At 39.1% G+C, this 12,361-nt stretch overlaps 1 protein-coding gene across 1 annotated transcript in view; it reads left to right on the forward strand.

Moving 5' to 3' along the window:
* LOC126103415 (transient receptor potential cation channel subfamily A member 1) overlaps positions 1-12,361 on the forward strand; it is a 194,009-nt gene that overhangs the window by 160,138 nt on the left and 21,510 nt on the right. The window contains exon 19 of the mRNA XM_049912331.1: positions 1,087-1,246. Within this exon, the coding sequence (XP_049768288.1) occupies positions 1,087-1,246 (160 nt within the window). The remainder of the gene's footprint in view (positions 1-1,086; positions 1,247-12,361) is intronic.

A 12,361-nucleotide genomic window follows, 5' to 3' on the forward strand; every position in this document is an offset into this window, starting at 1 on the left:
AGACCAGTATCAGTTGCAAAGTGATTTAGAAAAGATATTTCATTGTAAAAATACAGCAACCAGCCACGATTTAGAAAAGATTGCTGTATGGTGTGGCAGGTGGCAGTTGACGCTAAATAACGAAAAGTGTGAGGTGATCCACATGAGTTCCAAAAGAAATCCATTGGAATTCGATTACTCAATAAATAGTACAATTCTCAAGGCTATCAATTCAACTAAGTACCTGGATGTTAAAATTACGAACAACTTCAGTTGGAAAGACTACATAGATAATATTGTGGGGAAGGAGAGCCAAAGGTTGCATTTCATTGGCAGGACACTTAGAAGATGCAACAACTCCACTAAAGAGACAGCTTACACTACACTTGTTCGTCCTCTGTTAGAATATTGCTGCGCGGTGTGGGATCCTTACAAGGTGGGATCTATTTATCTATTTACGAAATTTCAGTCACCAACTTTCTCTTCCGAATGCGAAAATATTTTGTTGAGCCCAACCTACATAGGTTGGAATGATCATCAAATTAAAATAAGAGAAATCAGAGCTCGAACAGAAAGGTTTAGGTGTTCGTTTTTCTTGTGCGCTGTTAGAGAGATAGTATGGTTGTGGTTCGATGAACCCTCTGCCAAGCACTTAAATGTGAATTGTGGAGTAATCATGTAGATGTAGATGTAGATGTAGATCATCTAAAACTGTTCTCCTTAATCTCTGCCTTCCCTGTAAAAAGAGTCCTTTGACCTAACACTCTCATGCCACTCACAGTCAAGTGGACAAGTGGAGATAGGTCTTGTATTTTCTGTAGAGGAGACAGTATCCAGTGGAGGAGATAGTACTTCAGGCACTTTGGTATCTCTGATCAATGTATTTCAGTAGCCCTCCCAACACATCCATTTGCAACAGCTACTGATCATGGACAGAGGTCATGACAATACCCAGCTCCTTAGAGACAGCAATTAACTATCTCATGCCTGAAAACTGTGTTCACAGTTGGATGCACTGTGGCTGGTGCAATGTTCTACACAACAATTTGCTGTCTAGAAAGCTGATAATATAATAATCTTTATGAATAATCCTTTTCTGTGTTTCAGGTTGTCCTCCACACAGAACTAGAACGAAAATTGCCTCATATTCTGCTTGATAAAGTTGATAAATCAGAAATAATAGAGTATCCAAATGAAAGCAAATGCAAAATAGGATTTCTTGACTCAGTCCTTAGGAAATGGTTCTGTAGTCCATTTTCACAAGATGGTAAGTTATGCAACTTTTCATTATGTCATAAACACTGACAGACTTTGTTCAGCAACCTTAACTATTACAAGAGCCAGAAAAATTACTAACTGTGGCTGTTGCTGTAGGTTTGCAATATTGGTAGTTTACCTATCATTTGTACCTTAACCAGGAAATAATCAATCCTAAAAGTTAACAAAATGTTACTGCATATTATATAGACTTCACTGTATGTTAGTAACCATAAATATAATCTTGTTTTATGAGGCACTTTTTGGATAAGAGAAGACAAAACATTTAACAAAATGACTGTGCTAGTTTTTGTATAAGTACAAAGGGTAGGTTATCCCAGAATAATAGCAATAGGTGTGTGGTTTACATACAACTTTGATTATTGCCTTACAACTAGTGAACACTAAAATATCAATATTATGAAAAAGAAAGTTGCTACTCACCATATAGCGGAGATGCTGAATCGCAGATAGGCACAACAAAAAGACTGTCACAAATAAAACTTTCAGCCAGTAAGGCCTTCGTCAAAAATGAGACTACAGTCGTGTGTGTGTGTGTGTGTGTGTGTGTGTGTGTGTGTGTGTGTATCTGTCATCTATTTTTGATGAAGGCCCTTACTGGCTGAAAGCTTTATTTGTGACAGACTTTTTGTTGTGCATATCTGCAATTCAAAATCTCCGCTATATTGTGAGTAGCAACTTTCCTTTTCAAAATATTGTTACATTCCATCCTGGATTTTCCATTGTTTGAACACTAATATATCACAGGATGTATTCTGCTATATGATGCACAGCAGTGAAAACTGGTATGAAACCAAAGTCAGCATATGTATAAAGCGCAAATCATTATATAGTATATGGAAGAGGGTATATTTTATTGTGTCATATATTAAGATTACTTTCCATTCCATTCATGTGGACTGTGGATTGAAAGATTCATTACATATCTCTGTGCATGCTGTCTTTCATCCTTATCTTCATTGTCATTACGAGTGCATGGGAACTGAAAAATGTTTGTACATTTCTCAATAAAAACAAATTCTTGAAATTTTCATGTAGGTTTCTAGTAGATACCATAAGTACTAACATTGTCAGGTAGTTGAGATTTTTCAGAATTACTGTTGCACTCTGCCATTAAGCAAACAAGCCAATCACTTTTGGTGTACTGTCAGTAACACCAAATCCGTATCTGTATATCTGAAGTCCCTGAAATGGCATTTTGTCTCATGGAGAACTCATCTTAATTTAAACTCCTCAGCCATGATTTAGATTTCATTAAAGAAAAATCTATGTTAACAGAAAAATGCATTGTTCTGGAACTAAATACAATTAAAATACTAAAATTTAAAAAATACTGGTGTGATTCACCAAAATTTTAGAACATGTTCAAAGTGAATACTACACTATATGATCAAAAGTATCCGGACACCCCAAAAAACATGTTTTCCATATTAAGTGCATTGTGCTGCCACCTACTGCCAGGTAGTCCATATCAATGAGCTCAGTAGTCATTAGACATCGTGAGAAATCAGAATGGGGCACTCTGCAGAACTCATAGACTTCTAACATGGTCAGGTTATTGAGTGTCACTTGTGTCACACGTCTGTACATGAGCTTTCCACACTTCCAAACACCCCTAGGCCCACTGTTTCTGATGTGATAGTGAAGTGGAAACGTGAAGGGACACGTACAGCACAAAAGTGTACAGGTCGACCTCATCTGTTGACTGACAGAGACCGCAGACAGTTGAAGAGGGTTGTAATATGTAATAGGCAGACATCTATCTAGACCATCACACAGGAATTCCAAACTGCATCAGGATCCACTGCAAGTACTATGACAGTTATGTTGGAGGTGAGAAAACTTGGATTTCATGGTCAAGTGACTGCTCATAAGCCACACATCATGCTGGTAAATGCCAAATGACGCCTCGCTTGGTGTAAGGAGTGTAAACATTGGATGACTGAACAGTGGAAAAACGTTGTGTGGAGTGACAAATCACAGTACACAGTGTGGTGATTCAATGGCAGGGGGTGGGTAAGGCGAACACCTGGTGAATGTCATCTGCTAGCATGTGTAGAGCTAACAGTAAAATTTGGAGGTGGTGGTGTCATGTTTTTCATGGATTGGCTTGCACCCCTTGTTGTTTTGTGTGGCACTATCACGGCACAGGCGTACATTGATGTCTTAAGCACCTTTGTGCTGCCAGCAGTTGAAGAGCATTTTGGGGATGGCGACTGTGTCTTTCAACATGATCGAGCACCTGTTCATAATGCACGGCCTGTGGCAGAGTGGTTACATGGCAATAACATCCCTGTAATGGTCTGGCCTGCACAGAGACCTGAGCTGAATCCTATAGAACACCTTTGGGATGTTTTGGAACACCGACTTCATGCCAGACCTCACCAACCAATATCGATACCTCTCCTCAGTGCAGCACTCTGTGAAGAATGGGCTGCCATTCCCCAAGAAATCTTCCAGCACCTGATTGAACATATGCTCGTGAGAATAGAAGCTGTCATCAAGGCTAAGGGAGGGCCAACACCATATTGAATTCCAGCATTACTGATAGAGGGCACCATGAACTTGTGAGTTATTTTCAGCCAGGTGTCTGGATACTTTTGATCATATAGTGTATGTATGTTAGAAAATGTGCAATTTCAGAAAACTTATGAAAACAATGCCAATAGAATGTGAAAGTACAGGTCATCGCTGACCGTAGTCCCACTGCTACATTTAAAAAAAAATATTCTTGGCTTACAAGCCATGTCACTTTTAATAAAACACTGTTTTTTTCTATGGGGACCCACAGCCTCTTAATTATCTAATAAATGAATACAGTGTCCATTGTAGGCTGTATTGTGGTTTATTAAAATTCTGCTATTAGCTAATTTTGGCCACAAGCCATTGTCAAGCACATTGCATGACTTCTTTTTTTATACATGCAACATAAAAGAATGTGATGAGCATGATACGTAATAGATGACATAGCAAATGAGCTTGATAATGACTCATGATCAAAATTAGCTAATAGCACAATTTTAATAAAGCACAACACAACCTACAATGGGCAATGTATTCTTTTATAAAATTCTATCTTTTGACATTTAGAGGTACCCCTTTTTTTAACCAGTTCTGAAACAGAAACTCATCCATGGAATAGAAGGAGTTGTCCAAAAGAAATGATTTTCAGCTAGATTTAAAACTTGATCTGCTACCTGCCAGACACTTTATGTTGTTGGGCAAATGATCAAAGATTTTTGTTGCTGAATAATGTACTCCTTTTTGAGCAACTGACAGCTTCAATAATGGACAGGATAGGTCATTTTCCCCTCTAGTGTTGTACGTATGAACATTACAGTTGTTTGCGAATCAAAATTGATTATTTATAATGAACTTCATTAGCGAATGTATGTACTCTGATGGTGCAGTTAAAATACCAAACTCCTTGAATAGGTGCCTACATGATGTCCTTGGGTGAACACCACTAATTATTCTCACTGCTCTCTTTTGTACAATCAGTAATTTATGTCTTAGTGGTGACTTACCCCAGAAAACTATTCCATAAAACATTATTGTGTGGAAATATGCAAAGTACATTAGGAGGCTGATCTGTTTATTACCAAGACTAGCGATTATATGAAGAACGAAAGAAGCTGAACTTAATTGTTTGAGAAGTTCAGTAATATGCTTCTTCCAGTTCAAGTTGTCATCAATGTGAACACCCAAAAATTTGGAGAAATCTACCTCTTAACTGAGCCCTGTTCATATGCTACATCAATTGTCAGTATGACTCTATTCGATGTACAGAACTGGATGTAGTGAGTTTTTTCAAAATTAAGGGAGAGTCCATTTTCTGAGAAGCACTTAATAATTCTTTGAAAGACATCCCTAACCATATCCTCAACTGCTTTTTCTGGAACCGGATTATTATAACACTCATGTCATCTGCAAAAAGTACTGGTTCTGCTTGCTGAACGTTAAATGAGAGGTCATTCACATGAATAAGGAACAGCAGAGGACCCAAAATTGAACCCTGTGGGACTCCCTTTGTGATAACTCCCTATTCACTAGAATTTACCACCCTCCCAACATTATTTGTGTTATTCAGCACAACTTTTTGCTTTCTGTTCTTTAAGTATGATTCAAACCAGCTGTGTGTATAGCCTTCAATTCCATAAAACCTGAGATTTTCTGATAGTGTGACATGATCCACAAGATCATAAAAAATACCAACTGGCGATAATTCGTTATTTAGGGCTTGTACTATTTGATGGGTAAATGTGTAGATAGCATTCTCAGTCAAGTAACCTTTCTGGAATCCGAACTGTGACATGCTGAGAAAATTATTTTCACTTAAATATGAGACTACTCTTGAATACATAACTTTTTTTAATATTTTAGAAAAAGAAGTCAGCAATGAGATTGGGCTGTAATTATTTAAGTCACTTTTGTCCTCATTCTTATGAAGAGGTTTCACAGTTGCATATTTCAATCTGTCTGGAAAAATTCCCTGTGCCAGGGAAGCATTACATATATCACTAAAGACTCCACTTATTAAATTAGAACAACACTTCAAAATTCCATTAGAAACTCCATCAAAACCACATGAGCTCTTGTTTTTCAGTATATTTATAATTCCTTTAATTTCAGTGGGGATGATGGTGCCATTTCTAAAGGCCTAAAGTCCTGGGGAATGACATTTTTAACATATGTTTTTGCTTCTTCAACTGGACCTTTTAACCCTATTTTTGCTGCTACATTCAGAAAGTGATTGTTAAAATTATCACTCACAGCATCATCATTTAGCTTTATTGCTTTTAGTGCCCTAATTTGTCTCTGTCCATCTTCATGTTTCTGGTTCTTCTATTCGTCTGTGGCAATCTGTCCCTGTTTGAAATCCAAAGGCACTTAATTTCTCTGAGATAATAATCTGATTCTATTCTTGTGTTCTTCCTGTGCTTTGCGTTCATGATCTCTTTAGTGTTTGTCCAGCTGATTACTATGTGGTCAATTTGGAATTGCCCAAGGCAGGTGCATGGCCTTGTCCATGGCTTTTTCTTACTTGGTTTGGCTCTGAATGTGTTGTCATCAGTCTCATTTTGTGTTCTCGACACAGTTCAATTAGTCTTTCTCCATTTTTGTTTGTCCACTGGTGTGCAAGGTACTCGCCCATTACTCCTTTATGTTGTTTCTCTCTGCCAATCTGTGCATTATACTCTCCTACGAGTATCTTCACATGTCTATATGGTATGTTTTTCAGTGTATCATCTAGCTCCTCCCAGAAAATGTCTGCAACTTTCTTGTTTTTCCTGTTCTTGTCATTTGTAGGTTAGTGTCCATTTACTGTTGTATATTTTTTGTTCCCTGCTTGAAATGTCAGTGTTGATATCCTTTCTAAACTGCTCTTCATTTCAGTTATGCCATCCTTGTATCTCTTATCTCCTATGAACCCTGTACCAATGCAGCTAAGTGCATGTCTTTCCTTTCCCACTCTAACTCCTGGTTGCCCTTTCAGTATTATGAAGCCGTCTGACTCCATTGTATATTTGTCAGTGTATCTTGTTTCTTGGATCACTAGTATTCCAATGTTTCTCTCTTTCATCTCATCTATTACCTGTTTAAGTTTACCAGTCTTAATCATTGTCTGTACATTTATGGTTCCAATTTGGAAAGTCTTTTTAGTTTTAATCTTCCTTTGAGGTTCTTGGGAGCTCCGACTCTTCCCTTATGCACTTTTTGGCAGGTCCCCCAGAATGCGAATGCTTGCTTATGTCGATCTTCGTCAGTAGGGGATTGCCCTCCTGGGTAATCTTCATTCAGTTGTGCGATCCATTCCATGAGCTAAAAAACTATTTTTGTTGGGACGGCTCGTGTCCGTCCAGTTGTATGACTGAAGTTGTCAGCCACAGAAGGTGAGTTCAGGCCACCCCTGACATGGAAACACAGATGCCTTTGGTAGCTGCCCCTAACATGGAGTACAGCCACTACCTGCCATGTTTCAGTGGCTCTTCCACTGTCTCTGCGATTGGGAAGTGACGTCTCTCTTCCACCTTCCAGACCGTTGGCCGGGCTTTGCCTGTAACCCTAGATAGGGGCCCTAACTGGGTGCTGCCATCCAGAGCCCAGGTTTTTTTATGGGGTTGTTACTCCTCCCCCTCCTCCTTCCCCATTACTTACAAGATGGGGCCCCAGGCTTGGGACCGGCAATGGCGGAGTTTCTTTGTGGCTCATCTGAACAACAAACAAAAATGCAATTGGCAAACAAACAAATTAATCAAGGTGTCCACTGTGGTGTGTTTTGTTCTTACAATTAACTGTCACTGAATTGAATTGCAAACTAGGATGTTAGGCTAATTTTGCTTACTTGCACTTTGTGTTTTCTTCGGAAATTCAGTACTCAGACAATGTAGCTAAAGAAACATTTATCCCTCAAAGTGAGCAGCAAGAATAGTTTGAAGGGGTATCTGCAACTACCATATCCAAAAAGGTGTTATTTTTGCTTATACTCTCTCCCCTGTAAATTCACATCTTCATAATCTCTCTTACCAATAATAAAAACCAATTTTTGATGTGATTGGATAAGTCTTATCAGAAGCATCATCGCCTATGAAGCAGTCATGTCATATACCATTTTTGCTGTAATTTCTGGATGTGTTTTATGTGGAGATGACCACCAGCCTACTGTCCACTCATTTGAATGGTCAAAGCAAAACTATAGAGAAGAGCTGAGTTGAACCCCAATGGCAGTATGCGCTGCTAAGCACAACATGCTGAACAGCTGTTAGGCACAACATGCTTGATCTCAGTAGCAGCTTTACAACCCATGCTACCTGAATCATTCCCTTCAGTATCAACTTCCCTGGTTATTTCAGCTCACTCACATTATTATACTTTTACGAGCCACATGAAAAGCAGGTGCCTAACCGATATTTATCAGAGTAATCCTAAGAAATTCAACCATGTTAAAGACCACTTAAACAAAATCCTTGTTCAACCATTCTTGTTAATAAGCTTGTCATTCTGGGGCAATTACCAAGCTGGATTAATGTAAACCGCGTGGGATTAGCTGAGCGGTCTAAGATACTGCAGTCATGGACTGTGCGGCTGGTCCCAGCAGAGGTTCGAGTCCTCCCTTGGGCATGGGTGTGTGTGTGTTTGCCCTTAAGATGATTTAAGTTAAGTAGTGTGTAAGCTTAGGGACTGATGACCTTAGTAGTTAAGTCCCATAAGATTTCACACACATTTGAACATTTGATTAATGTAAGAGATAGAGAAGATTTGAAGAAGAGCTGCACAACAGGTATGAGAACATCACACAAAAGACCAGCAAATATGTAATGGGAGATGCTACAAGGAAGGCATTGTGTAATGAGGAGAGCCTTTCAAAATTATGAGAAGGAAGATTCAAAATTCAAGCAGTGTCTATCCCAAATAATGGCCACTGCAGTAAAATTACACAAATGTGTTCCGTGGAACTAGTAACTAACAAACAGAATTGTGTGAATACAGAAGATTACAGTCAGTTTATCCCCCCACTTATCATCTTTAAATGAAACATGAAGAGGAAAATGTTTCTTGTACGTTATCTACCAGTATATGCATGACAGTAGTCTGCTGATGTAGATGTGTGTGTCTAGGGTCCCATTGGACACAACATGGGATCTCAGTTTTACTTATTGAGGTCATTTTGAACAGCAACAACTACCTTAAAGAGGTATGAGAATCTGAGAAGCATCCCCTTATGCAGGCAACTTCACATGCAACATTTCAACATAATGATGTCTAGCCACATGTAACAAGAAATTTTCAGCCTCCTTTGAAGAATGCTGGCCATAACTGCTTCCCTGTATTGCAGATTTTCTTGATATGTTACCCTCCAAACATGTCTTAAACGTAGTTGGTTGGTAGTGACCTACAGAAAGAAATGTTGACATATGGTTGACTCTGATTCTGATTGTGGTACAAACTGCATGGAGGAAATTTCCGAAGGCACTTATCCAGACTGTGTGTGATGATACTGGTAGTTGCTTGATTGCAGAAGTTGGGATCATCGCACTCTAATGAATTTTCATTGTCAGAGATCATGTGCTGGGTGGTTTTAATTAGACTCATAATGTTCCAAGTGATGCAGTGCGGACTGTATACATCATGGGATGCTGAAACATGGTAGGTATATTCATTAATCTGTGCGCTCATGGAGTATGCTGAAAAAAAAATAGTTCCACATTCTGCCACCAGGTGAAAATATGGTACTGTAAGCAATCAGAATGTGAAATGTTTCCTGTTTTGATGTCAGTATATTGTTTGGCACTTGATAATACTTGTTGATTTCTTTTGTGAAGTAACTGTTGGTACAAAGGGTTAAGAAGGTTGAAGTTTTCATATGAAATGCAATGGCTGTTGAGAAGAAAGACCATGCGTTGCTGATGAAGTTGTTTTAACAACAGGGCATCAACAGCAGCACTGAATGCTGGAGATGTATACCTGACTTTGATGGTTTTTATGTATGCTGTTTCTCTCTTGGCAGCAGGGTTGACAGTGGACCATTGATATTACATGTTTACATAGTTAGCATTATGAGTAAGTGATATGTGAAAATTTGGTTGTGTTTTTTTTTTTATTTTTGTGGATTTGATTCTAATTATGTCTTTGTCTGGAATTTATTTTAGTTGTGGTTAAGATTTTTATGATATATTTTTATTTTTTATAATTTTGTTACTGAATATGTATGTTTTGTGATGTTTTCTTGGTGTTACGCCTTTGTTGTATACTCTTCATGTTGTCATTGCTTTTACTATGGATACGTATTATTTAGTGTCTCTGATTTATTACTTTACCCAGTTCCTTGCTTTATAATGTGAATAACGTTTTCTGTTACTTTTTGTGCTTTAGGCCACTTTTTCATTCATTAAATTATGCATGCATGTGATTATATCTCTGTTTTCTCAGACAATGGAAAATCCAGGATCGAATGTAACAATATTATGAAAAGGAATCACACACACACACACACACGCACAAACAACTACAGTCTCAGGCAACTGAAACCAAACTGTGTGCTACCAGCACCAGTGCATGATGGGAGTGGCGACTGGGTGGCGGTAAGGAGGAGGCTAGGGCGGGGAGGGGGAGGGATAGTACGGTAGCGGTGGTGGACAGTGAAGTGCAGCAGGTTAGCCAGAGAGCAGGGGAGAGGTGGGGGTGGGAGAGGGGGGGGGGGGCATCAGGGAAGTAGCCAAAAAGGAGAGAAGTAAAAAAAATTGGTTATGATGCTGGAATGATGGCTGTGTAGTGCTGGAAAGGGAACAGGGGATGGTCTGGGTGAGTGAGAACAGTGACTAATGAAGGTTGAGGCCAGGAGGGTCAGTCATTTCCAAAGGCTCACATTTTGCCCCATTCTCAAATTCAATCATGCAGGACTTGTTAAAGAATTGCTCTCTTTCTCCTAGTCCCTAAAGTGGAAACACTTTTCCACCACCAACCCTACGAATAAGACTCAACCAAAGACCAATATTGAACCCTGCCTAACTCAGTTCACTCCTCCATTCAACCATGATCCACCCCCACTGTCCCCAAATCACCCCCAGTTAAGTTTCCACAATTTCTTAACCTCGAACCTTGCCTTGTCATCATTCCCCAAATCCCTCAACATGCAAACTAACCTTACATCTGCTGAAAGAACTACAGTACACCATATAAAAACTGATCCTGACCTTTTAATCCTACCTGTGGACAAAGGCTCCACCACCGCAGTTTTGAACCGGAAGGATTATCTGGCAGAAGGAGTCTGCCAGCTGTCAGATACTTCCACCTACAAACCTTGCCACAGTGTCCCCATTCCAGAAATCCAGCAGGATCTCCAGTCGCTACTCAAATCCTTAGGCCCTTTCCAGAACCTCTCCCTACACTCCTACCTTCTACATGCTTCCTAAAGTCCATAAAACTAACCACCCAGGACACTCCATTGTGGCCAGTTATTGTGCCCCCACTGAGAGAATTTCCGCTCTCGTAGGAGAACATCTTCAACCTATTACCCGGAACCTACCCACTTACATAAAAGAAACCAACCACAGTATGTATATGACCCAGGACAACCGGGAGATCCGGGAAAAAGCCGGGAATTTTTTCATCTGAGAAAAAAACCAGGAATTTTTTAGAATTCTGGGAATTTTTCATTGTTCTAGTTTCTAGTTAGTAATTTTGATTGGTAAGAACCGTTACTCTAACAAAGGATATTATTGTATCCCGTTACTGCAGAATAATAGTTCAAAAATAAAACATAAACAAGAGAAAGAAATGAAAATAACTTAAATTGGAAAGGAAATGTGCCATATAGAACAATGATACACAGTGCTCATGCAAATGTCTGCCAACAGCAAAATGTGTCAAAGGCTTTAGGAAGACTATGCCATGCTTCATAACAACAAATTGCCTCCGATGAGCTTGAAGTCACAACTGTGTGCATTAGATTTGTTTTAGCAGTTACGAGTGGGCTCATGCACATGCGCAGTTGAGTCACATTTGAGTAGTAGATTCTCCTGCTTCTAGCTATAGGAATGTGGCTGTTAGCTGAGCAAGCAGTCATAGCAAGCAGCTAGATGCTACTGGGAAAAGGGGACATCAAATTCATATTCTTGAGGAAAAAAATAACTTGTTTCACAAAGCACCTAGCATCCAGCGCACATTGGTGTATCGATTATTCACATGATTTTGAAACACATCCTTGTTGGTTTTTGAACATTTTTGAACACATTTTAAATTGATTTCTGAATGAATCATATGTTGATTTTTGAATGCATGCATAGTGTACGTGATGTCTCTGTCAGAAGAATCCTCATTGCATCTAGAAATAAACTTTCCACAGACAGAAGGGAAAGGGGCTATACGAGCTGAGTGGAGTAAAGCTGAACGGATGAATGCCAATTGCTGTCTGATTACGTGGTTGATTGGGTTTATGAATGATCAGTGTTGTTATAATTATGAGCAACCAGAATGGAAATAAATGACTAACAAGAATAACAGGTTAGAAAGATTACGTGTTATCTTCTCGGTGTACCCAAGAAAATGAAATTTTGACAGAATATTTTTGGCCAGATCACTACACTGCTAAGGACCAGTTGTA

This window comes from Schistocerca cancellata, chromosome 1 (genome assembly GCF_023864275.1).
Source record: "Schistocerca cancellata isolate TAMUIC-IGC-003103 chromosome 1, iqSchCanc2.1, whole genome shotgun sequence".
Taxonomy (NCBI): Eukaryota; Metazoa; Arthropoda; class Insecta; order Orthoptera; family Acrididae; genus Schistocerca; species Schistocerca cancellata.